The 24,793-nt window shown below is 49.1% G+C and overlaps 1 protein-coding gene across 7 annotated transcripts in view; it reads right to left on the bottom strand.

Moving 5' to 3' along the window:
- The window catches only part of NPRL3 (NPR3 like, GATOR1 complex subunit), a 61,990-nt gene that overhangs the window by 24,598 nt on the left and 12,599 nt on the right, over positions 1 to 24,793 (bottom strand). For all 7 annotated transcript variants that reach the window (XR_004055384.1, XR_004055383.1, XR_004055385.1 and 4 more), the window contains exons 3-6: positions 16,005 to 16,134; positions 14,384 to 14,458; positions 9,596 to 9,749; positions 6,604 to 6,685 (exon numbers count right to left, since the gene is read on the bottom strand). Coding sequence is in view for 2 of the 7 variants with exons in the window: in XM_030924692.1 (XP_030780552.1) it covers positions 6,604 to 6,685; positions 9,596 to 9,749; positions 14,384 to 14,458; positions 16,005 to 16,134 (441 nt within the window). In the remaining 5 variants the exon portion in view is untranslated. The remainder of the gene's footprint in view (positions 1 to 6,603; positions 6,686 to 9,595; positions 9,750 to 14,383; positions 14,459 to 16,004; positions 16,135 to 24,793) is intronic.

Here is a 24,793-nt window from a genome sequence, read left to right as displayed (position 1 = left end):
TCACTTTAACCTGGGAGGCGGAGGTTGCAGTGAGCTGAGATCACACCACTGCACTCCAGCCTGGGTGACAGAGCAAGACTGTGTCTCAAAAAAAAATTGAAATTAAAATTTTTTAGAAAGACACATTGGCTATGTGCGATGGCTCACTGAGCCTGTAATCCCAGCACTTTGGGAGGCCGAGACAGGTGGATCACCTGAGGTCGGGAGTTTGAGACCAGCGTGACCAACATGGAAAAACCGCATCTCTACTAAAAATACAAAATTAGCCGGGTGTGGTGGTGCATTCCTGTAATCCCAGCTACTCAGGAGGCTAAGGCAAGAAAACCGCTCAAACCCGGGAGGCAGAGGTTGCAGTGAGCCGAGATCGTGCCATTGCACTCCAGCCTGGGCACAAGAGTAAAATTGCATCTCAAAAAAAAAAAAAAAATTAGCCAGGTGTGGTAGCAGGCACCTGTAATCCCAGTTACTTGGGACGCTGAGGCAGGAGAATCACTTGAACCCAGGAGGTAGAGGTTCCAGTGAGCTGAGATTGTGCCATTGCACTCAAGCCTGGGTGACAGAGCGAGACCCTGTCTCAAAAAAAAATTGAAATTAAAGTTTTTTAAAAAGACACATAATTGTAATCAAATTGTATGGAGCATTAGAAACTGGAGAGAGTTATAGGAAAAGGAACAGGGGCTTGGAACACACCTCACGGAAAGCCAGGAACAAGTGCCAGCTATGGGTATGAAGAAATGAGGGCAAGAGGGAGAGCACATCAAGGTTCTTCTAGTGACTTCCCAGCTTGGTCATCTCTGCTGCCCTCACCAGGTCAGCTGTCCTTGGAGCTGCAGTCATTCGGTCTGTTTTGTACACTGGCATGGGGCCCTCTCCTCTGGCAGAGACACGCGATGTTGGTTCCTCTAATTTCCATGTGGACTTTACTCCATTTTCCCAGGCATCAGCTCACCCACCTGCTGCTTTCTCCCTCAGAGCACTCTGCACTGAGGCTGGTGCTTCTTTATGAACTAACCCAGCTCCCTAGAGCAGTGACAAGTGCTGCCACCAGGAGTGCCCCAAGGGCCATGGGCAGACCTGGGCAAATTCCCTAAACATGTCAGAGGGACAACTGCTCTGGAAATGTGCCAGCCCAGCCTCCAGCCTGCAAATCCCCCACAGCAAGAGGGTAAACCAGGAGCTGCACTAAAGTCTGTTAAGAGGAGGGAAGAGAAAGGTTTGCCCCTGTTTTTAAGTCTACAGCTTTAAGACAAGAGCGCTCAGCAAAAGTAGGGTTTGGGCCCTGAAAGGTTTCCTGCCGAGCTTACACTTCTGTTTGCAAGGTGTTTAATGGTTTGGTCTGAAAACACTCTGGAGGAAAACACTGTCCTCCTCAAGGCTTATCCAGCCCCTCACACAGCTCTGGGCCAGCCAAGAGGGCCCAGCCCAGTCTGTGACAGGAGATAGGTGCCCCAACCAAAGCCCTGCATCCTGACAATGACTGTGCAAAAGGGAATGGCTGGCTTCAAACACACTCTCGCCGTTTATCTCCAAGATAGCAATGTGCACACACTTATTCTAGTCCCCTCAGCTTTTAGCCTCTGAGAAAGTATCCATTCCTAACTTTAGAACTGGACAGGACCTCTGAAGCTATCCCACACACCTCTGCATCCTCTGGTCCCACGGATGGGCCCAGCTTCCTACTCTACGTAGTGGGATGCTGCATAACCCAAAAGATCTATGTGGGTTCCAAACAGCCTGCCTTGAAATTTCAAACAAAAGTTTATATACAGGTTCGTTTTTATGGAAAATTCTCAGGATATTCACAGAGGGTCCATGGGACCAACCCGGCTCTCAACACTTCGCAATGCAAGGCTCTGCACCAAGTACCACCTACCCAGCCAGACCCTGGACAGCGCTCCCCACCACAGGTCCTGTTAACTAGGAGAACCATTCAGCAAATCACTTCTTCACACTCCATGAATCTACACTGCTGTTATTCCCACCCACACATTCCATCGACCCCTAGTGGATAAGCTGTGCTCCTCTACAGGCTGAGTGTAGGGGCTATGCTGCAGAAAGTAAAGAGACATCCCTGCCCTCCTGGGAGACACAACTCAATGGTCATATGAATGAGTGACATGCTGTCACTGAGGCCACTGGGCTCCACAGGGAGACACAAGTGCTAGGTCTGGCACAGGTGTTGGGGTGGCCTCCTGAGAGAGTCACATTCCCAGACTACATTCACAGACGTTAGGTCCTGCAGGACAGGGCCACCAGGCGATTCAGCCACACCATAACCCCAGCTCTAATGAAAACAGCAACTGGGGACTGGGCACGGTGGCTCACGCCTATAGTCCTAGCACTTTGGGAGGCCGAGGTTGGTGGATCACGAGGTCAGGAGTTCAAGACCAGCCTGGCCAACATGCAGAAACCCCATCTCTACTAAAAATACAAAAATTAGCCGGGCGTGGTGGCAGGCGCCTGTAATCCCAGCTGCTCAGGAGGCTGAGGCTGGAGAATCGCTTGAGCCTGGGAGACAGAGGTTGCAGTGAACCAAGATCATGCCATTGCACTCCAGCCTGGGTGACAAAGCAAGACTCCGTCTCAAATAAGTAAACAAATATAGCAACTGGGGGCCAGGCATGGTGGCTCATGCCTATAATCCCAGCACTTTGGGAGGCTAAAGCGGGTAGATTGCTTCAGTCCTGGAATTCAAGATCAGCCAGGGCAACATGGCAAAATCCCATTTCCACAAAAAAATAAAAAAACTAATCAGAAGTGGTGGCAGGCGCCTATAGTCCCAGCTACTCGGGAGGCTGAGATGAGAGGATCACCTGAGCCTGGGGGGCAGATGTTGCAGTGAGCCAAGATTGCGCTCCAACCTGCCTGGCAACAGAGTGAGACCCTGTCTTAAATAAAAAGAAAAAAAGAAGGAACCAGGAACAATTTCTTTGAAAAATCACACCCCAATCTCCAACCTCATTAAGTCTCACAGCTTCTGGTCTTTCAGTTCTGTTCTGAGATTTTCCCAGATCTGGCAGTAAGTCACCATCAGGAGAAAGGGGGCTCTGTATCCTGTGTCACCTGATCAGTAATGGAAACTCAATCTCCTCTTCTTAGTGCAGAAGAGTGAGCAGCAGCAGACCAGACCCTCAAGGCCAACCATGGACCTGATGGGATGAGGACACAGGAGAGGCCACAGCCCAGAGGGGCTCCTGGATGGCTGCAGAGCCATGCCAGTGCCAGACAAGGATAGGGTACAGGGAGAATACTACTGCCTGGACCCCTGCCAGAGAAACATAGCTCCCAGCATCCCTGGGATGAACAACAGCTTAGGAGCCTTTTTCACCAAAACTCAGATTCCTGTCCTCCTTTAATATCCACTAGGTGGCGCTGAGTTGCCTCAAGTTCTGAGCTACTCTGCAGCCCGCAGATCACACAACAGGCAGTCCAAGGTTTTGTCTCCTTTCAACTTTCCAGCACAATTCAAACCTAAGAAATCATAGTCCATTCTTCCTTTAGAAATATATGGCCGGGTGCGGTGGCTCAAGCCTGTAATCCCAGCACTTTGGGAGGCCGAGACGGGCGGATCACGAGGTCAGGAGATCGAGACCATCCTGGCTAACATGTTGAAACCCCGTCTCTACTAAAAAATACAAAAAAATAGCCGGGCGAGGTGGCAGGCGCCTGTAGTCCCAGCTACTCGGGAGGCTGAGGCAGGAGAATGAAACCCGGGAGGCGGAGCTTGCAGTGAGCTGAGATCCTGCCACTGCACTCCAGCCTGGGCGACAGAGCGAGACTCTGTCTCAAAAAAAAAAAAAAAAGAAATATAGTCAATGGGCTGGGCACAGTGGCTCACACCTGTAATCCCAACAGACCAGTCTGACCAATATGGTGAAACCCCATGTCTACTAAAAATACAAAAACTAGCCGGGCGTGGTGGGGTGCACCTGTAGTCCCAGCTACTCAGGAAGCTGAGGCAGAAGAATGCACTCCAGCCAGGGCGACAGAGGGATATTCCATCTCAAAAAAAAAAGATAAGAAATATAGTCAATGGTCTGGCTTTTATTTATACACATTTTTAAGAGACAGGGTCTCACCATGTTGCTGGGGCTGGAGTACAGTGGCTATTCATTCAGACACCAGCACACAGCACTACAAGCTCGAACTCCTGGGCTCAAGTGATGGCCTCGACTGTGACATGGGACTACAGGAACACACCACCACACCAGCTTGGTTTTTATTTTAATTCCAAGTTAGCCTGATTTTTGCTTGTAATCTAATCCTAGTTGAGGCATACACTCAGAATAAGGGAACAATTTCCAAGAAAGAGATTGGATACTAGGCAACTAAAGACCAGAGGGTAGTAATTTCTCAACAGAGAAAACATTAGTGTGGTAACAATGAATAAAAGACACAGTCAGACTACATGACCACAAAGGTCCCATTTTCCAACATAGAAGGGGCCAGAAAACAAAGCAATCACCTGGCAAGGGCTGATGTTCTCTCACACCCGGGGAGGCTCAGTCCCCAGGGTCACCAAGAGACAAACAAATGCTAGTTGTAACTTATATCACAAAAGGCAAATCACTCTCTTATATTTAAGGACTTATATTTCCCAATAGAAGAATGAACAAGGGATCTGAACAGCGAGTTCACAGATAAGGCAGGCGGTTCAAACATGTGAAGAGATGCATCAATGCATTACAGTAGAGCTACACAGAGATACCATTCCCCACCTATTATACTGGTTAAGATCCACAGTTTCACGAGACTCGATGTTGGCAAAGCTTGGGGGAAGAGGCATCTCATGTGTTGCTGGTGGGAGTGTAGACAGAGATACAAACCCCTAAGAAGGAAACCCAACATTACAAATGTCATTTTCCCCATTCGTAGTGCCTTTAGGAATTTACCTTATAGATACAGAGGCGCACATACAAAACAACACAGGTAAATGGTTAGCACTGGAAGGCTGGAACAAACTCAATGAGGGGGGCAGTTGCAGCTCACTAGGCAACCAAAAAAAGAATTAAAAAGTATTTTTTAAATTTTATTTTTTTATTTTACTTTAAACATTTTTATTATTATCATTATTTTTGAGACAAAGTCTAGCTCTGTCACCCAGGTTGGAGTGCGGTGGCTCAATCTCAGTTCACTGCAACCTCTACCTCCCGGATTCAAGCAATTCTTCTGCCTCAACCTCCTGAGTAGCTGGGACTACAGGCGTGCGCCACCACGCCTGGCTAATTTTTTGTATTTTTAGTAGAGATGGGGTTTCACCATGTTGGCCAGGCTGGTCTCAAACTCCTGACCTCATGATCCGCCCGCCTTGGCCTCCCAAAGCGCTTGGGATGACAGACGTGAGCCACCGTGCCCGGCCTTTTTTTTTATTTTTGATATGCGGTCTTGTTCTGTTGCCGGGGCCAGAGTACATGGTACAACCATGGCTCACCATTATCTTGATTTCCCAGGCTTAAGTGACCCTCCCACCTCAGCTTCCTGAGTAGCTGAAACTACACTCGTGCCACCACACTCACATATTTTTTTAAAATTTTTTGTAGAAATGGAATCTCACATTGTTGCTCAGGCTGATCTTGAACTTCTGACCTCAAGCAATCCGCCCACCTCAGCCTCCCAAAGTGCTGGGATTACAGGCGCGAGTCACCGCGCCTGGCCTGCTTGTCCACATTTAATAAAGGTGATGTTCAGCCAATATAATCAGAACAATTGTGAGGTTTTCATGGTATCCTCAAGGCTTGCTGCCCTCACACAGTCAGTGTCGCAAATCCCAACTCTCTCAGAGCGAGGAAGAGACAGCTGGCTCCAGCCCCACCCACCGAGCCTCAATTTCCTCATGAGTGACTGGAGTCAGTGACACCCACCAAGTGAAGGCGGGCCCAGAACTTGGTGTTGTGTCATGCTCAGTAAAATGTCATTTTGCAGCTGTGTGATTTCAAAACACTTTCAGACTCTCATGTCTAACTTCAGGCTCGTTTTCTGTTTTAAGAGGAGTCTGGAGGTGGTGGTTCCAGCAGACAGAGTGTGTGCTACTCGGCAAAGGGGCTGGCATTTAAAAAAACGGCCACCGGCCAGGCACGATGGCTCACACCTGTAATCCCAGCACTTTGTTTGGGAGGCTGAGGCGGGCGGATCACACCTGAGGTCGGGAGTTCCAGACCAGCCTGACCAACATGCAGAAACCCTGTCTCTACTAAAAATACAAAATTAGCTGGGTGTGGTGCCACATGCCTGTAATGCCAGCTACTGGAGAGGCTGAGGCAGGAGAATCTCTTGAACCCGGGAGGCGGAGGTTGCTGTGAGCTGAGATCACACCATTGCACTCTAGCCTGGGCAACAAGAGCAAAACTCTGTCTCGAAAAAAATAAACAGAAATAGAAGGAAAAAATAAATTAAAAAATGGCCACCAAGGTCACTTCTTTCAAGAGCAGCCACATGACCATCCCTTCCCAGTGCTCTCCGGCCCTAACCTCAGGGAACTCTGATGCTCATACCCCAGGAGAACAGTGGTCAGTACCGGGGAGCCTTACATGTTGACACTGCTCCTCAGGCCCCGGCAGCCTGGCCCAGAAGAAGGATGTTAATAAGCACACCCACCTGTCTTACCTGTCGTAAGCTTCCTTGAGGTCCCTGGCCAGCTTGCACTTGGGCAGGATGTGATGGAATGGGGACTGAGGACCTTCATTTCCTACAAGAATCACAACACAAGATTTACAGCTCCCAAAGCAAGGAAACTTTTTGTTTTTTTGTTTTTGTTTTTTTTTTTTTTTGAGACGGAGTCTCGCTCTGTCGCCCAGGCTGGAGTATAGTGGCCGGATCTCAGCTCACTGCAAGCTCCGCCTCCCGGGTTTACGCCATTCTCCTGCCTCAGCCTCCCGAGTAGCTGGGACTTACAGGCGCCCGCCACCTCGCCCAGCTACTTTTTTTGTATTTTTTAGTAGAGACGGGGTTTCACCGTGGTAGCCAGGATGGTCTTGATCTCCTGACCTCGTGATCTGCCCGTCTCGGCCTCCCAAAGTGTTTTTGTTTTTGAGACAGAGTTTCACTCTTTTTTGCCCAGGCTGGAGTACAATGGCACAATCTCGGCTCACTGCAACCTCTGCCTCCCGGGTTCAAGCAATTCTTCTGCCTCAGCCTCCCAAGTAGCTGGGACTACAGGCGCCTGCCACCACGCCCAGCTAATTTTGTATTTTTTACTAGAGATGGTGTTTCACTATGTTGTCCAGGCTGGTCTCGAACTCCTGACCTCAGGTGATCCGCCCACCTCGGCCTCCTAAAGTGCTGGGATTACAGGCAAGAGCCAGCGTGCCCGTCCTTTTTTTTTTTTTTTGAGACAGGGTCTCACTCTGTCACCTGAGCTGCTGTGCAATGGTGTGATCATAGCTAACTTCTGTCTCAATTTCCCAAGCTCAAGCGATACTCCCACCTAGTTGGGACCACACGCATGCACCACTAGACCTGCTAATTTTTTTTTTTTTTTTTTGAGATGGAGTTTTACTTTTGTTGCCCAGGATAGATTACAATGGTGTGATCTCAGCTCACTGCAACCTCCGCCTCCTGGGTTCAAGCAATTCTCCTTCCTCAGCCTCCCAAGTAGCTGGGATTACAGGTGCCCACCACCATGCCTGGCTAATTTTCTTGTATTTTTAGTAGAGACAGGTATTCACCATGGCCAGGCTGGTCTCGAACTCCCATCCTCAAGTGATCCACCCACCTGGGCCTCCCAAACTGCTGGGATTATAAGCATGAGCCACCACACCTGCCCTAGACCTGCTGATTTTTAAATTTTTTGTAGAGATGGAGTCTCGCTATGTGGCCCAGGCTGGTCTCAAACTCCTGGGCTCAAGTGATCCTCCCATCTCGGCCTCCCAAAGCGCTGGGATTACAGGTATGAGCTACCACGTCTAGCCAAAAAGTCTTTTATTCGTCCTTTTTCATAAATTTCTAACAAAATATATGCAGACTTAAAATTTTACTTCCTGTGATAAAGTCACAGACTAAAAAGACAATGTTTAAAAAAACAAAACTTTTGGATCGTTATTATGATAATTATAATTAGTACACAATTGGCCAAATCAGAAACATAAATTTTGACAGATAATTGTCAAACATAAAAAGTTTTTCTTTTATTTTTTTGTTTTTTGAGACAGGGTCTCACTCTGTCACCCTTGCTGGAATGCAGTGGTGCAATCTCAGCTCACTGCAACCTCCGCCTCCCAGGGCTCAGGTCATTCTCCCACCTCAGCATCCCAAGTAGCTAGAACTCTGGTCACACATGACTGTGCCTGGCTAATTTTTGGGTTTTTTTTGGTAGAGGCAGGATTTCACCATGTTCCCCACACTGATCCTGAATTCCTGAGCTCAAGCAATCTACCTGCCTCAGCCTCCCTAAGTGCTGGGATTACAGGCATGAGCCACCACACCCAGCCACAAGTAAATTTTTACTGAAAATGCACCTGAGTCAGAGAGGCTGTTCTTTTATTGTTTATTCATGTCAATAGCTACTTTTTTTTTTTTGAGACAGAGTCTCGCTCTGTCGCCCAGGCTGGAGTGCAGTGGCCGGATCTCAGCTCACTGCAAGCTCCGCCTCCTGGGTTCACGCCATTCTCCTGCCTCAGCCTCCCGAGGAGCTGGGACTACAGGCGCCTGCCTCCTCGCCCGGCTAGTTTTTTGTATTTTTTAGTAGAGGCGGGGTTTCACCGTGTTAGCCAGGATGTTCTCGATCTCCTGACCTCGCGATCCACCCATCTCGGCCTCCCAAAGTGCTGGGATTACAGGCTTGAGCCACCGCGCCTGGCCGCAATAGCTACTTTTACTTATTACTACAATAACTAGGTCTGACTTTAGTTTTGTCCTAATTCTCTCTTTTGTTATAGATGTGCTTGCCAAAGAAAATGGAGATGGAGAGTTTGTTACAGGTGTCCCTCTGTTTTGAAATCTTTACAGTAGGCCAAAAAACACTCAATATTCTATCTGCAAACGTTATTTTTAATAACTGGTTAGTTGATAACCCAGTTAGGTCCTCCTTCAATCTGGCTGAAAACAAAGAACTGGAAACTGTCCATCTCACCAGCTGGGTATTTCCAACGCCCTCTCCTGTCCGGGGAGTAAACACTTTCTCCAACATGTCCAACAGGGCCAGGGTGAGGCAGACCTGCCTGACCTATGTGAACGGTGATCATGCAGCAGTGTGTGGAAAGAAAGAACATTTCTGGTCGGGAAATCTATTTCAGTACATCCATCCAGGAAAGTTCATCTACAAACGCGCCCCTTGGGAGTCTTCCTGTGCCCCCCAGGCACAACTGGTCCAGTGTGAAGATCATGTAACTTCTCTGAGCTTTAGTTTCCACATCTGCAAAATGGGGATGATCATGGACCCTGCCTTGCAAAGCTGTTGTGAGGACTTCATTTTCAATGCCCAGCTCACCAAAAGCTGATGCTTGCAAGCTTCTGACTGCTCTGCTGGTGTTGGGGTGGGTGAGGCCCCACCAACATGTGCACCATTAACACTAAATGACAGCCCCTCCACACAGGTCTGCACTGCAGAGAGGCCACCAGCCAGCCCAGACACATGCCCATCACGCCCTGCTGCACTCACCATCAGCCATGGCGGACACCTCATCCTGGAGCGCCAGGATCAGCTTGGCCTCCCGGGTGAGGTACTGGCAGCGGCGCTCCTCATGCTGCAGCACGGTGGCGATGCGACGGGACAGGTTATGCAGACAGTTTATCACTGACGGGTCTGCGTTGGCCTGCGGGAGAGAGACCATACACAGACTCAAACGTATGCACAGGGACACAGTTGGACAGTTTAAATGGAGCTAATACGTGTACACAGCAAAATCTCAAACCATGAAAGAAAGCGTCTCTACTCCTTTCCCCCAGGCTCCTTTGCAGAGGCCACTGCTGCTCATTTCCTGAGTCCTGGAGGGGTCCAGGGCCCATCCACAGAAATGCTGGCTGCCAGCCCCCATGCTCTATTCCTGGGAGTGGCTGCCTGAATAGTAGCAGAGATAGCTCTGGAAATGTTGCTCTTAAGACCAATGCTGCCTCCCTCACAAAGGACTGAATGGAAGACATTAGTGAGCCATGTCACAAACTAGGAATAGAGCCTGCCCTGAGCAAAGACCCTGGTAGTGTCTGTGGTCACCACTGTACTGCTGACTACTGGTAGGCAGAACTAGTCTACAATGTGTAAGAATGCAGTCACAACAGGCCACATTACTACAGGGACACACAGTACAAAAACAGAGGTGCCAGGCCAATTGTTCACTGAATACTTTTGGTCCTCAAGGATGCGAAGCTCTTCCCAGCAGAAGTGACACTGGTTAACAAGAAAACCAGCAGGCTCCAGGCCCACATCTCTGCCCCAGCACTCCTTCTGCAACCATGTTGACTGGGTCAAAGGACAGTGCAGGAGGCTCTCAGGAACAAGAGGGGCCCTCGCCCCTCTGGAACCTATCAGGCACCACAGTCAGCCAGGCAAGCACATCTGCCCAAGCCAAGGGCGGAGGCATGCAGCTCTGGGGATCTGTGAAAACATCTGAGGGAGCAGATAACTGGGCCAACCATGACTCAGTGCTTCTGGAGGCCAACAGGACTGCTGAATCATCCTGTGGGGGTGGAGATGGGACAAGGGAAAGGGGTGAATGGTACTGCTGATTACAACCTCTGGTGCTGCCTCCCCCCCCTGTTTATCTGAGAGGGAAGGCCATGCCCTAAGTGTTCACAGCCAGGGCCTCACCCAGACAGTAAATACTTTCTTCACCTGGAGCTGAAGAAATTCTCTATACTCTCATCATATCCCGTGTTCACAAACAGAACTCACACCTGGGTGGACTTACAACAAGGCAGCATCCCTTGCCAGAGAAAGGACCGACTGGTGCTCCCATGAAGCACCAGTCCCATGAAGGCCTGCTCCTCCATGTCAAGGGCATCCCCTCAACACTGTCCCTGGAACCAGAGGGCTGACACATGGGGTGTATACAATTGCCTCAAAACAAAATACCCATTTAGAAGAAGAATCTGTGTACAAATACTTCTATGAGCAAAGCAAGGAGGAGGAGAATGATCCTGGATATGTGATTATTCAGCTGAGGCACAACACCGTCCATGAGTTGGATGTCCCGGGCCCATATGCTTGACCTTTCCAGACATACAAGGTGGTGCAGTCCCCAGTGACGCCCAATGACCTGCACTCGGTGCAAACCCAGCATGTCCGTTTGCAAAGGTCTGACACTGAGTGAGGGTCATGCTGAGAAAGCTAACACCTAGGGTGTGCCAGCACTAACAGGAACTCTTAGAGACATCATATTCTCACCGTACACACCATAAAGTGGCACGAAGTTTAAGGCATCATCCATGAGACCTTCTCATCCCCAAAACTTATACCCAAAGAGAACCAAGCCTTCAGAGTTAACTTCTACTTGGCAGGAAATACAAGGACAGAGAGCAAGTCTGACTGCACAATGAGATGAATCCAAATGTGGAACGTTTGATGGAACAAAGGAAGGGGAGACCTCTGGATTGGCAGAGACATAAAGACACCACATGCAGTAGCTGTGCGGGTTTGCATCCTGGTTCAGACAGTCCCCCAGCTGCGAAAATGCTTTAGCAATCAGGAAAAGCTTCAATGGAGCAGGTACTAGGTGATGCCAACTTATTAAATTTTTTCAGATGTACAAAGCGTATCATGGCCAAAAATTAAGTGCCCGTATTTTACACAGATACCTTCTGAAGTATGCAGGGATGAACAGACGTAAGGTCTGGGACTTGCCTTGAAATAGAAAGAGGGAAGGAAATATATGGAACCAGGGTATAAAGGCACCTGACACAGGCATATAAGGTTTATCAGTCTGCTTTCTCTAGTTAAGGGTTTAAAATTTTTCAAAGTAAAAAAAAAAAAAAAAAGGATACATATGTATTTTTTAAGATAGGGTCTCACTCTGTTGCCCAAGCTGGGGTGCAGTGGCATGATCACTGCTCACTGCCACTTTGACCTTCCAGGCTCAGGTGATCCTCCCACTTCAGCTTCAAAAATAGCTGGGACTACAGGCACGCATCAACATGCCTGGCTAATTTTTGTATTTTTTGTAGAGACGGGATTTCGCTATGTTGCCCAGGCTGGTCTCAAACTCCTGGGCTCAAGTGATCCACCTACCTTGGCCTCCCGAAGTGCTGGGATTACAGGAGTGAGCCGCTGTGCCTGGCCAAACGTGTATATTTTTAAAAAAAGACTTGTCCACCCAAAAAATACAAACTCTTACACTATCCAGATTTCTCCCACTCGTCAACATCACGGCCAGCTGAAGCCCTAGACTATCTTGTTTCCTGTTTTTGTTGTTTTTTTGAGATGGAGTTTCGCTGTTGTCACCCAGACTGGAGTGCAATGGCGCGATCTTGCCTCACTGCAACCTCTGCCTCCCGGGTTCAAGCGATTCTACTGCCTCAGCCTCCTGAGTAGCTGGGATTACAGGCGTCCACCACCACACCTGGCTAATTTCATATTTTTTAGTAAAGACGGGGTATCTCCATGCTGGTCAGGCTGGTCTCAAACTCCTGACCTCAGGTGATCTGCCCACTTCGGCCTCCCAAAATGCTGGGATTACAGGCGTGAGCCATTGTGCTCAGCTCCAGTTGCTTTTATCTGTCCATAATCAATCCATACTTCTCCAGGTTCTGGTCTGATCTCCATTTCTCATCCTCAATGGCAAGAGAATGGGCCAGTGTATAATAATCACCACATTGTTTAATCATTCCCCAAGTACTAGACACCACGATTATCTCCAGTTTAATTACTGTTATAAAAATCTTGATTCCTGCTGAGAACAAGCTGGAGGGAAATCTTTATGCAGTTGTAAAAGTTGCTTGTTTTCTTGATAATACTCCTAACAGTGGGATTGCTAGATCTAAGGGCATCATATGCTCTGCTGTCAAACACTGTTGCCCAGAGATGAGGGCCTGCCTGCAGCATCCTGGGTGGGGCTGTGGCTGCTTCTCATTGACTGTCCCACAGGGGTTATCGGTGTTGACAGGTGGACAACATTTGTCATGGATTTTGTTTATTCATTTGCTTGTTTTTTGACTTAATTCATTTTTCTTTGTGACTCTTTATATTATGTAATTACGTAAGAAATATAAAGATACTATGAAAATGCAAATACTGGCCGGGCGCGGTGGCTCAAGCCTGTAATCCCAGCACTTTGGGAGGATGAGACGGGCGGATCACGAGGTCAGGAGATCGAGACCATCCTGGCTAACACAGCGAAACCCCGTCTCTACTAAAAAGTACAAAAAAAACTAGCCCAGCAACATGGTGGGCGCCTGGAGTCCCAGCTACTTGGGAGGCTGAGGCAGGAGAATGACGTGAACCCAGGAGGCGGAGCCTGCAGTGAGCTGAGATCCAGCCACTGCACCCCAGCCTGGACGACAGAGTGAGACTCCGTCTCAAAAAAAAAAAAGAAAGAAAAAGAAAATGCAACTACTACAAAAGTGTATCAAGCAGAAAGTGAAGAACTTCTCCCAGAACCCTATACCCCAGAAGCAATTAACAAATCATTTTGTTTTAATTTGTAGTTCCTTATTTACCAACAAGGCAGGCCTGTCTTAAAAATTAAGCTCCAGCTGGGCGTGGTGGCTCACACCTGGAATCCCAGCACTTTGGGTGGCCAAGGAGGGAAGATCGTTTGAGCCCAGGAGTTCAAGATCAGCCTGGGCAATAAGGTGAAAACTCATCTCTACAAAAAATACAAAAATCAACAGGGGCCGGGCGCAGTGTGTCACGCCTGTAATCCCAACAGTCTGGGAGGCCAAGGTGGGAGGATCACCTGAGGTCAGGAGTTCAAGACCAGCCTGGCCAACAAGGCGAGACCCCCGTCTCTACTAAAAATACAAAAATTAGCTGGGCATGGTGGCGCATGCCTGTAATCCCAGCTACTCGGGAGGCTGAGGCATTAGAGTCACTTGAGCCTGGGAGGCGGGGGTTGCAATGAGCCAAGATTGTGCTACCACACTCCAGCCTGGGTGACACAGTGAGATTCTGTCTCAAAAAAAAAAAAAAAAAAGAAAAAAGAATAACTGCTAATGGGTATGGGGTTTCCTTCTGGGGTGGTGAAAGTGTTCTAGATCTAGATAGTGGTGATGGTTATACAACATGAATGTACCAGATGCCACTAAAGCATAGACTTCAAAATGACAAATAGTGTTATGTGTATTTTACCAAACCAAAAAGTGGTAAACAATGAAGTGCAGTCTGCCTGCACCCCAGGAGGGCCAGCACCGTGCCCACTGCAGTCCAAGCTCCGAGTCAACGACACGCTCGTAGGAAGAAAGAGCTGCTTCTCCCCAGCCCCACTCCCTGATCTTAACCATTTATAGAAACACTCACCCTCAGTGCAAACACCACATTAAACAGAATCATAGTAGGTGCTTCCCTCTTCGGGGAAGGATCTGTTTTGGAGACCTGTAAAAGATGCATAATTCTAATTAATTGAGATGACTTTCTAAGGAGGAAAGCTGTTTAGAGCTATTCTACTTCAGGCATAGGAAAAGTCACCAGAATACAGCACCAAGGTCTTGGAAAAGCAATGAATGCCTTTGCTCTAGAGGCGTGCCTACTGCATGGACAGTCACAACTACGACAAGACTGGGAAGGTCAGTGCTCTGACCCCTCCACCCCTACAACCGCTAACAGAAGTGAGCTGACAATGCCCACAGGGGACAGGGATGGGATGGAGAGGGGCATAAATGGGTGGAGGACCCAGACCACACTCCCACTGCTGTCCCGTGTCCACCTGCATCCACCCAGGCTGTATCTGCTAACTATGATGCATACTGAACAATTTAGGGACAAAACAATGTTCAGGGACAGCCAAGCCCTGAGCAGGGCCCAGGTGAGGCCGGTCAGCAAGTCCTAATCTCTGTACTCCCGGTTCTGGCATCCAGCCAGCTTCACAAGGACCAGGGCACTCAAGGGAAGCATTCCAAGGGGCATGAGGGAACTCTTCAGAGCCAACTACAAGTTCTGCCACCAGGGGGAGCTGGGGCCCCAGGCCACCCTTGCACTCATCCCCTACCCCTGACTGCAACTCCTGTCTACAGGGTGTGACCGCAGGCAGGCTGCCAACTCTCCCCTCCATTGTCTCCAGGTAGGGGACTGTGCCCCAGCTGTGGGGGCTGTGATGAGAAGGGAGGGTGAGGTCCAGGGGGCCAGGCACATCAACGGCCTCAGAAACTCCTTCCATGGAGGTTCACAAATAACACCACAGAACCTCACACAATTGCTGGATCTGTATAAATGTAGCTAAATTCTATGTTACGTGTTCTATCCTTCAGAATCTGAGTAATGCCATCACTGATCCTGCCTATATGCAGAGAGCTGACTGGCAGGCTCTGGTGTACAAGTTCCCTTCATCCTGCTACCAAGATGAATTCCTCAGTGCTATGACACTGACTCAACAGAGAACACATAGAGAGGGTTTAGCAGAAAAATAAGTGCTAAATAATACTAATATTAGCTACTAGAGTGTCTTGTAATAAATAAGAGGAAATGCTTGCATCACATTGTAGAAAATTCAAGGGTTTGACAGATGCTAGTTAACTCATCTTGGCCTCCCCTGGAAACAGACATCCTATATATAAAGGGCAGGACCACAGTCAGTAGAGACCTAGAATGCAGACTGCAAAAGCTAGGGGCAGGGACGGAAGCACCTGTCTTCAGGGGCAAGAACACCTGTCTCTTTTTCCATTGGACTCCCTGCACAATTCATAGCAAGTGTCTAATCAGGTCTCCTGCCCAACCGTTACTTTCACCAGAGCTGGTGTCAGCCTCAGTTGTGAGCCCCTCAGAGCCAGAATGGACCACGCCTGCCAGCCCAGGGAGAGCCACATCTATCCAGAGGGTCTTGGCGTGCCCAGGGAGAACCCAACCTGCCCCAGGAGAGTCCTATCTGCGCAGCGAGAGCCACACCTGCCCAGGGAGAGCCACACCTGCCAAGGGAGAGCCATACCTGCCCCAGAGCGTGCTGTAGCAGTGTTGGGTGCCCAACAAACCGCACGTTATCAATCTTCAGTTCAAATTTTTGGCCACACATTTCAGACTTGGTTGCCAAAATTGTTGCCAGAATAACATCTGAAAACCTTAAAATTTAAAAGAGGTAGAATAAAAGTAAGTTAACAAAGTACCACAGCACCATGCCCTGCTGGCCCCAGAGTGGAAGGGTCTCAGTAAACTGCACCTTCATGGAGTTGCTCTGCCCCGACTGCTGATGAAAGCTACTAACAGTTGCCCTTCTGTAGCAATCCCAAAGGTTACGGATGTAAGATCACCAGAATTACAAGGTAAAAGGCATGAGAAGCACAGACTGAAGGCACATGCTGTCATTGTTTGGCATGCTCTATTAAATTCAGGAGAGAAGCAGTTGCAGTTTGCTTTCAAAGGGAGGATCAGCTGGAGCCAGCACTGCCCTGAGGAGCTGCTCTTTAAGGTTCACAGGCAGAGGGGGCCTCTCCCAATTATACTCAGGTTTGCTGGGCTGCACCTTCAACTCCCAGGACCCTGGCCCTTCAACCACAGAACCTCATGGAGGGCAAGGGGACGGTGCACAGGGAGGCGTGCAGAGTGCTGACTTCCTTCCTCATAGCGTGGCTGCCCAGCCATTCTCTTATCCCAAACACTTAAACTTCCCGGTTTTTATCACGGAAGAAACTTTGTGCAAGATGTGCAAGCCCACTGTGATCACAGCTATTTCCAAACAGCAGAAATACAGGGTTGTACAGGACTGGGTGCCATGGAAAAGTGGGAACAGCTGTGGTGTGGGAGGGAGGGCATCCCTTTTCAAGGTCATCTGTGCCCTTATGTCTCCTTACTGGCAATGCTGATGTCTCCTGCCTGGGGGGATCCGGATAAGGGAGCATCACCTGCAAGGGTGCTGTGGGTGGTGCTGACTCTTATCTTAGAGCCCAGGGCTCTGAAGGCTCTAGAAACACAAATGTACTACCTCTGATCTGGACCCAGAAGGGAGAGAAGTCCCATGCATATCTCTCCACCCAGGAAAAATATTTCTAATATCTAGGTCAGGAGGATACACTATCTTGGGGAAGGCAGCTCTAGCCTCCCCGGGACCATATTCTGCCCCTGGACAGGGAGACCCCCGAAGGTCCTAGAAGAGACCACTAAGGACAGACATTTTAGTGTGATCCCTGGTCATGCTTCTTCCCCGAGGCCCTCTTGGCAAAGGGGTGGGAGACACTAACATAACTCCTCCATATTGTAATAAAAAAGGAAGGTCTGCTTTGAACTGCACTGTAGCTCAGCTCTGTAATAGCAAATGGCAAGTAGCTACAGGATTCTTTGCAAGTCTACCATGGGCTGTGGGGCTCACGCTGTTTTCCAGCCTTCCTCCTGCACTGGCACGACCCTCTAACCATCTGAAGTCACCCCAAACAAGCCCACAAACAAACCACATACGAGGGTTTGGTCAAACCTATTTGTGCCCTTTGGAAACAGCCTCTCAACCCAGTCAGGTTGCAGTTGGACCTTCTGAAATCAATCTCGTTAGAGATATCCTGGGAAATCCAGGACTCACAGCCAAGTCCTCAGCAACCCACTGCAGGTCTCTCCTACAGAGATGGAGGACTCAAGTGCCTTACACCATAGGCATAATATGCTTTCTTCAAAAACCCTAAATGGCTCACTCTGTCCTATAACTCCCATCTGTGGGACATGGTAATGTTGAAGGAGGATTTGAGGTATTAAAACACCACCAAACGCTTCAGCTCTAGCAACTGACCCAGGGCCAACACCTCACATCCTATCTAAACAGTGCCCCTCCACTCTGCCACCAAGTGACTCAGGGGACACAGAGATAACAGAAAAATAACCACCACCACTCCAGAAAGGTCCCTTGCTCTGACAGCCCAAAATCTCCACTAAAAACTGCTGCTCTGTCATACAGAGTCACAGCCATGTCTCAGCCTGAGTCCTCAAGCACCAGTCCAGGGACCAAATTTAGTTTGGCTGTGAGATAGTTCCTGGGATTTTCAGAGGCAAGCAGTGGTAGCCCAATTCACATTTATAAATACCTAAACTTCAAGGCGCCCTCACAACAGCCAAATAAAAGGCTCTTTCCCTGCTAAAGGCCAGGGTCTGCAGAGACAGCCAACTGGAAATCTGTGAGCTGAAATAAAAAGTCACATTGGGCTGGGCACGGTAGCTCACGCCTGTAATCCCAGCACTTTGGGAGACTGAAGCAGGTGGATCACCTGAAGTCAGGAGTTCGAGACCAGCCTGACCAACATGGTGAAACCCCATCTCTACTAAAAATACAAAAATTAGCCGGGCGCAGTGGTGCACGCCTATAGTCCCAGCTAGTCGGAAGGCTGAGGCAGGAAAATCGCTTGAACCTGGACAGCAGAGGGTGAAGTGAGCGGAGATGGTGCCACTGCACTCCAGCCTGGGTAACAGAGCAAAACTCCGTCTCGAAAAAAAAAAAAAAAGTCACATTGACTTAGTGGCTGTTCATGGAGCCCTCTGAGGCAGCCAGCAGGGTGGTAGTTGGCCACCCTGTTTATCTGAGCAAATCTGGCCCACAGAGAAATCTATTCCTCACACCTTAATATTACACACATATAATGACAGAACACTTTTTTTTTTTTTTTTTTTTTTGAGGCAAAGTCTTGCTCTTGTCCCCCAGGCTAGGGTGCAATGGTGTAATCTCAGCTCACTGCAACCTCCGCCTCCCGGGTTCAAGTGATTCTCCTGCCTCAGCCTCCCGAGTAGCTGGGATTACAGGCGCCCGCCACCACGCCCGGCTAATTTTTGTATTTTTAGTAGAGATGGGGCTTCACCATGTTGGTCAGGCTGGTCTCGAACTCCTGACCTCAGGTGATCTGCCTGTCTTGGCCTCCCAAAGTGCTGGGATTACAGGCATGAGCCACCGCGCCCCGCTCCATGACAAAACACTTGAGTGGCCTTTTTTTTTTTCCCCTGGAGACGGAGTCTTGCTCTGTCACCCAGGCTAGAGTGTAATGGCGCAATCTCGGCTCACTGAAACCTCCGCCTCCTGGGTTCAAGCGATTCTCCTGCCTCAGCCTCACAAATAGCTGGAACTACAGGCACACGCCACCATGCCCAGTTAATTTTTCGTATTTTTTAGTAGAGACAGGGTTTCACCACATTGGCCAGGCTGGTCTCGACCTCCTGACCTCGTGATCTGCCCGCCTCGGCCTCCCAAAGTGCTGGGATTACAGGCGTGTGCCACCGCACCCATCTGGCTTTATACTTTATATAGTGGGTCTGGTAAAGTAATATGCATAAAGACAGAGTTATATTCATGATATTGGGGGTGGGGCAAAACTTACAAACAGCGAACTGAACCATAAACAAAGTGTCTTTTTGTTTTATCGGCTTCCAACATTTATAAAAATCCTTTTCCCTCATTTTGATGGTGAAAGGCCTAATAAACGTACTGCAACACAATAAAATATCTGTTACAAAAACTGAAGATTCCTGGAATAACTTGGATATTCAAGAGAAACACATTTAGGAAGATGAACCAGCCCAGCCAGAAAACAGGCCAGACCTTCTATCGCTGCCAAGCTCTTCTGAAGCAGGCTTGCTCTCTAGCTTGGGAAAAAAAAGGGATGGAAGGACATCCTGGAAAGGAGCTCAACTCTGCTCCCCCCACCCACCTTGCTAGAAGCTCACAGATGCTGTGTGTACCTCCAAGGCCCAGAGGACAGGCACTGTCAAGGGGAATGGAAGAGTCGCACTTCATCCACGCCCTCCTGGACAAGCACCATATCAATTCTATGAGAACATTTCTGCCTCTATTAAGCACACTCAATAGCATCTAGGCCTGAGCATCACACTTACTACCTAACCCTTGGGAGAGGCCCCCACAAAACCCCTCAGAAATATAAAAACAAGGAGCAACAGTCACAGGTCTCTCTAGGGTGGCAGTGGACTAGGGAGATGACAAACTCCACTCCTGCTTGCCCACCACCCTCACAGGACTACTTGTGCCTACCTGGAGGAAGAGGAGGTTTGTGTGACATGCCTGGTCCCAGAAGTCTCCCTGGTGCCAGCCAGCCATGCCTTGGCCTCTCAGGTAATGTGAAATAGCTAAATGACTGGGTGGAGAAAAAGCGGGGGTGGTGGGAAGTCTGGGCAATCGTGGGGGAACTGGGGCAGGGAGGTCCACGCCTGTGTGCCTCATCAGTCACTCTCAACATTGAGGGAAACCAGGAATTAAGCACAATTAAAGAAGAGAAGGCAGCGGAATCAAGACAGAAAGACGGTGGAGAGGTCTCGGTCTTACCCTGCAACCAATTGCTCATCGGTTGGAGGACATGGCTCGCTGAAATGGGAACAGGACCATCAAGACCAAACAAAAACATATCGCTTTTTTAAAAACCATGAAAACTTACAAGCCTATTTTATAAAAAACTGTACTAAAGTCTAGCAGAAGTGCCACCATTAAGCATTACCATTGAGCATTGTGACTAAGCAACTTACCAGACAAGAAACAGGGTCACACACCCCCCACGCTGAGAAACAGATCACACACCCCCCACGCTGAGAAACAGATCACACACCCCCCACGCTGAGAAACAGATCACACACTCCCCACGCTGAGAAACAGATCACACACTCCCCACGCTGAGAAACAGGGTCGCACGCCCCCCACGCTGAGAAACAGATCACACGCCCCCCACGCTGAGAAACAGATCACACGCCCCCCACGCTGAGAAACAGATCACACGCCCCCCACGCTGAGAAACAGATCACACGCTCCCCACGCTGAGAAACAGATCACACGCTCCCCACGCTGAGAAACAGGGTCGCACGCTCCCCACGCTGAGAAACAGATCACACACTCCCCAGGCTGAGAAACAGATCACACACTCCCCAGGCTGAGAAACAGGGTCGCACGCTCCCCACGCTGAGAAACAGGGTCGCACGCTCCCCACGCTGAGAAACAGGGTCACACACTCCCCACGCTGAACTCTTACCATGGGGTTTTCTCACTAAAGGTCAAACTCTCACACAGAAGTATGGGCTGGGCAGGAATGAAAGTCTTTCAGAAGTAAGCACAAGGCTGGAAGAGCTGGATCAGACCCAGCGCCGTATGTATTAGCTGGATGCCTGTGCACAAGTATCTCATCTTCTCTCTTTTTTTTTTTCCCCTTTTTCTTTTTTGTCTTCAAAAGAGTCGGGGCCGGGCGCGGTAGCTCAAGCCTGTAATCCCAGCACTTTGGGAGGCCAAGAGGGCCGGATCACGAGGTCAGGAGATAGAGACCATCCTGGCTAACACGGTGAAACCCCGTCTCTATTAAAAATACAAAAAATTAGCCAGGAGTGGTGGCGGCGCCTGTAATCCCAGCTACTCAGGAGGCTGAGGCAGGAGAATGGCATGAACCCGGGAGGCGGAGAGAGCCGGGGTCTCGCAATGTTACCCAGGCTGGTCTCATACTCTTGCCTCGGCCTCCCAAAGTGCTGGGATTACAGGCGTGAGCCACTGCACCCAGCCTAAAACTAATCTTTTTAGTAAAAGTTTTCTCATCTGCATGACGAGAAATCGCCTACAGAAGATCACATAAGACTCCCAGAGGCAAAAGCCTTCTGAAAAGTATAGCACGTCATGTGAATTTCACCAGCTCCAATTCTTGAGATACTGTGACTGCCAGCATACCTGACTTCCCTAAGCCTCTGCCTGGAACAATAAGGTAGTCATGGTGGATCCATATATATTTGTCAAAAAACATCTGGGCTTCTGCACTATCTAGCTGAGATTTTTAGAAACAGTTTAGGAGTTGACTTTCTGGCCAGGAGCGGTGGCTCACGCCTGTAATCCTAGCACTTTGGGAGGCCAAGGTGGGTGGATCGCTTGAAGTCAGGGGTTCGAGACCAGCCTGGCCAACATGGCGAAACCCTGTCTCTACTTAAAAAGAAAAAATTAGCTGGGCATGGTGGTGGATGCCTGTAATCCCAGCTACTCAGGAGGCTGAGGCAGGAGAATCACTTGAACCCCAGAGGTGAGGTTGCAGTGAGCCGAGGTCGCACCACTGCACTCCAGCCTTGGGCAACAGAGTGAAACTCTGTCTCAAAAAAACAAAACAAAACAAAAAAAAAACTTTATTTTCCTCTGCAGAGATTTGTGTTCTGGGACATACTGCTGTCCGTGTATTCTGGAAAGAGAAAGGAGACCTGAATCCAGGAGTAGAAACAGTGTGGGAGCTCTGCCAAAGATCCACAGAAGGGATCTCTTTCCTCAGCAGCTGCCAAGCTCCTCAGGTTGTACAGTATGGAAGCATTCAGATGTTTCATGGACTTTCCCAAGATCACCCAAGAAGTCAGAATCCTCCAAGCTGGAGCCTGACTGTAAGCGCTATCTCCTACAACTAGACAAGTCACAATGCAGCCCCTTTGCTCCACAGGAAAAGGAGTAAGCACAGAGGGCTTCTGAGTCTGGCAATGCTCCATTTCCTGACAGGAGCATTTTACAGACTTGTGTCTGCCCCTCTGAGGGAGGCAGAGCCGTCAGCTAACACTCAGAGACAAGGATGCTCTTACGACATCCTGATCCGGGAGGAAGAGGTGAAGGCAACTCACCACCCTCAGGCATCTTACAGAAAACAGTGCAACTAAGGCTCATTCTAAGGAATGTGCCCAAGATCACACACTGTAGGCTGCAAAGCGAGAGTCAAACTTTGAACCACGAACCTGCACTTGTCCCTGTACACTGCCCTGCAGCACAGATGCAATGACTGGGCTGGGGGAAATAACCGAGCCTGGGGATAAAAATGCCTACCTGCTTTCTTGTGTGTCAACCTCAGCTACAGAAAGGAGAGGGCATCTTTCTAACACATCAGTGTAGGGATCTAAAAACACAAGCTAACAGAGGCAAAGCTATCAGGAGAGGCCCTAGCAGAGCCTCATGTGTGCCTGGTGGGAGGACCTGTATGGTGTGAGCTAGAGTGCCTGCCTGGCCACGGACCCCATCTGGCCTAGGCCCAAGTCACCCACAAGTTAGGTCCACTGCTACAAAAGTGGCCAAGCCTGAGGACAGTAGCAGTGCCACCTGATTTCACATCCCCAAGATGTCACCTGGTAGAGATGGTAGGTGGGTGAGGGGCTCATGCCTGTAATCCCAGCACATTGGGAGGCCAAGGTGGGAGGATCACTTAAGCTCAGGAGTTCAATCACCTGAGGTCAGGGTTCTCTAAAAAAAAAAAAAAATTGGCTGGGTGTAGTGGCTCATGCCTGTAATCCCAGCACTTTGGGAGGCTGAGGCAGGTGGATCACCTGAGGTCAGGAGTTCGAGACCAGCTTGACCAACATGAAGAAACCCCATCCTTACTAAAAATACAAAATTAGCCGGGTATGGTGGTGCATACCTGTAATCCCATCTACTTGAGAGGCTGAGGCAGGAGAATCACTTGAACCTGGGAGGCAGAGGTTGCAGTGAGCCAAGATTGCGCCATTACACCCCAGCCTGGGCAACAAGAGCAAAACTCCATCTCAAAATAATAATAATAATGGTATGATTTCAGAGCATTTTGAAAATGAAAGAAATCAGTTCTTCTCTAAACCTGTAGCTCCCCATTCTCTGAAGCAGTGGCCTAAGCACTGCTCGCAGTTTCAAAGAAGGGAGCAGGAAGATAGTGTCCACACAGAGAGGGACATGCCCACACCAGCCTTTCTGAAGGACACCAGGCTATCCTCTCAGACCTGGCTTGATGGCTTCTGCCCTTGCCAGTGTGGGGACACATGGTACATTTAAGCATGGGCACCATAGCCCCTAATACCCAGGGAACACTACATCTTTTCTGACCTTGGTTTCAAGTCTTAGAGACACTGAACAATATCCATTTTCTTTTCTCATAATTGAATTATAGAAGAGTTATAAAAAATAAATAAGTTAATCTATATACCCTGAATTATATCTCAAATTGTTTCTGAGAGGGGGGGTCTCACTCTGTCACCCAAGTTGGAGTGCAGCAACGTGATCTTGGCTTACTGCAATCTCTGCCTCCCAGACTCAAGCAATCCTCCCATCTCAGCCTCCTGAGCAGCTGAGACCACAGGCGTGTGCCACCATGCCAGGCTAATTTTTTGTATTTTTGGTAGAGACAGGACTTCGTCGTATTGCCCATGCTGGTCTCGAACTCCTGAGCTCAAGCCATCCGCCCACCTCGGTCTCCCAAAGTGCTGGGATTACAGGCACAGGCCACTGTGCCCAGCCCTGAACCATATCTTGATGATGCACCTCAAAAAACCAGCCCTCTCTAAGCTAGCACTGTCCAATTTGTTGTTGTTGTTGTTGTTGTTGTTTCTGAGACAGGGTCTCACTCTGTCACTCAAGGCTCAGACTGGAGTACAGCGGCATGATCTCGGCTCACTGCAAGCTCCACGTCCTGGGCTCAAACTACCCTCTCCCTCAGCCTCCTCAGTGGCTGGGATTACAGACGCAGGTCACCAACCCAGCTAAGTTTTGTATTTTTTGTAGAGATGGGGTTTTGCCATGTTGCCCAGACTGTTCTCAAACATCTGGCCTCAAGTGATCCCCCCACCTTGGACACCCAAAGTGGTGGGATTACAGGCATGAGCTACAGCTCCCGGCCCCAGGAGAACTTTCTACTGTGATGGGACTGTTCTAAATGAGAACCACTTAATATGGTAGACACTGTTTCCATATAGACACTGAGCACCTGAAATGTGACCAGTGCAACTGAGCAAGTGAATTTTTCATTTTATTTCAGTTATTTCTTCTTCCTCCTCTTTTTTTTTTTTTTT

This window comes from Rhinopithecus roxellana, chromosome 20 (genome assembly GCF_007565055.1).
Source record: "Rhinopithecus roxellana isolate Shanxi Qingling chromosome 20, ASM756505v1, whole genome shotgun sequence".
NCBI classification, from domain to species: domain Eukaryota; kingdom Metazoa; phylum Chordata; class Mammalia; order Primates; family Cercopithecidae; genus Rhinopithecus; species Rhinopithecus roxellana.
The sequence above is the reverse complement of the archived record's forward strand: the minus strand, read 5'-3'. Positions and strand labels throughout refer to the sequence as shown.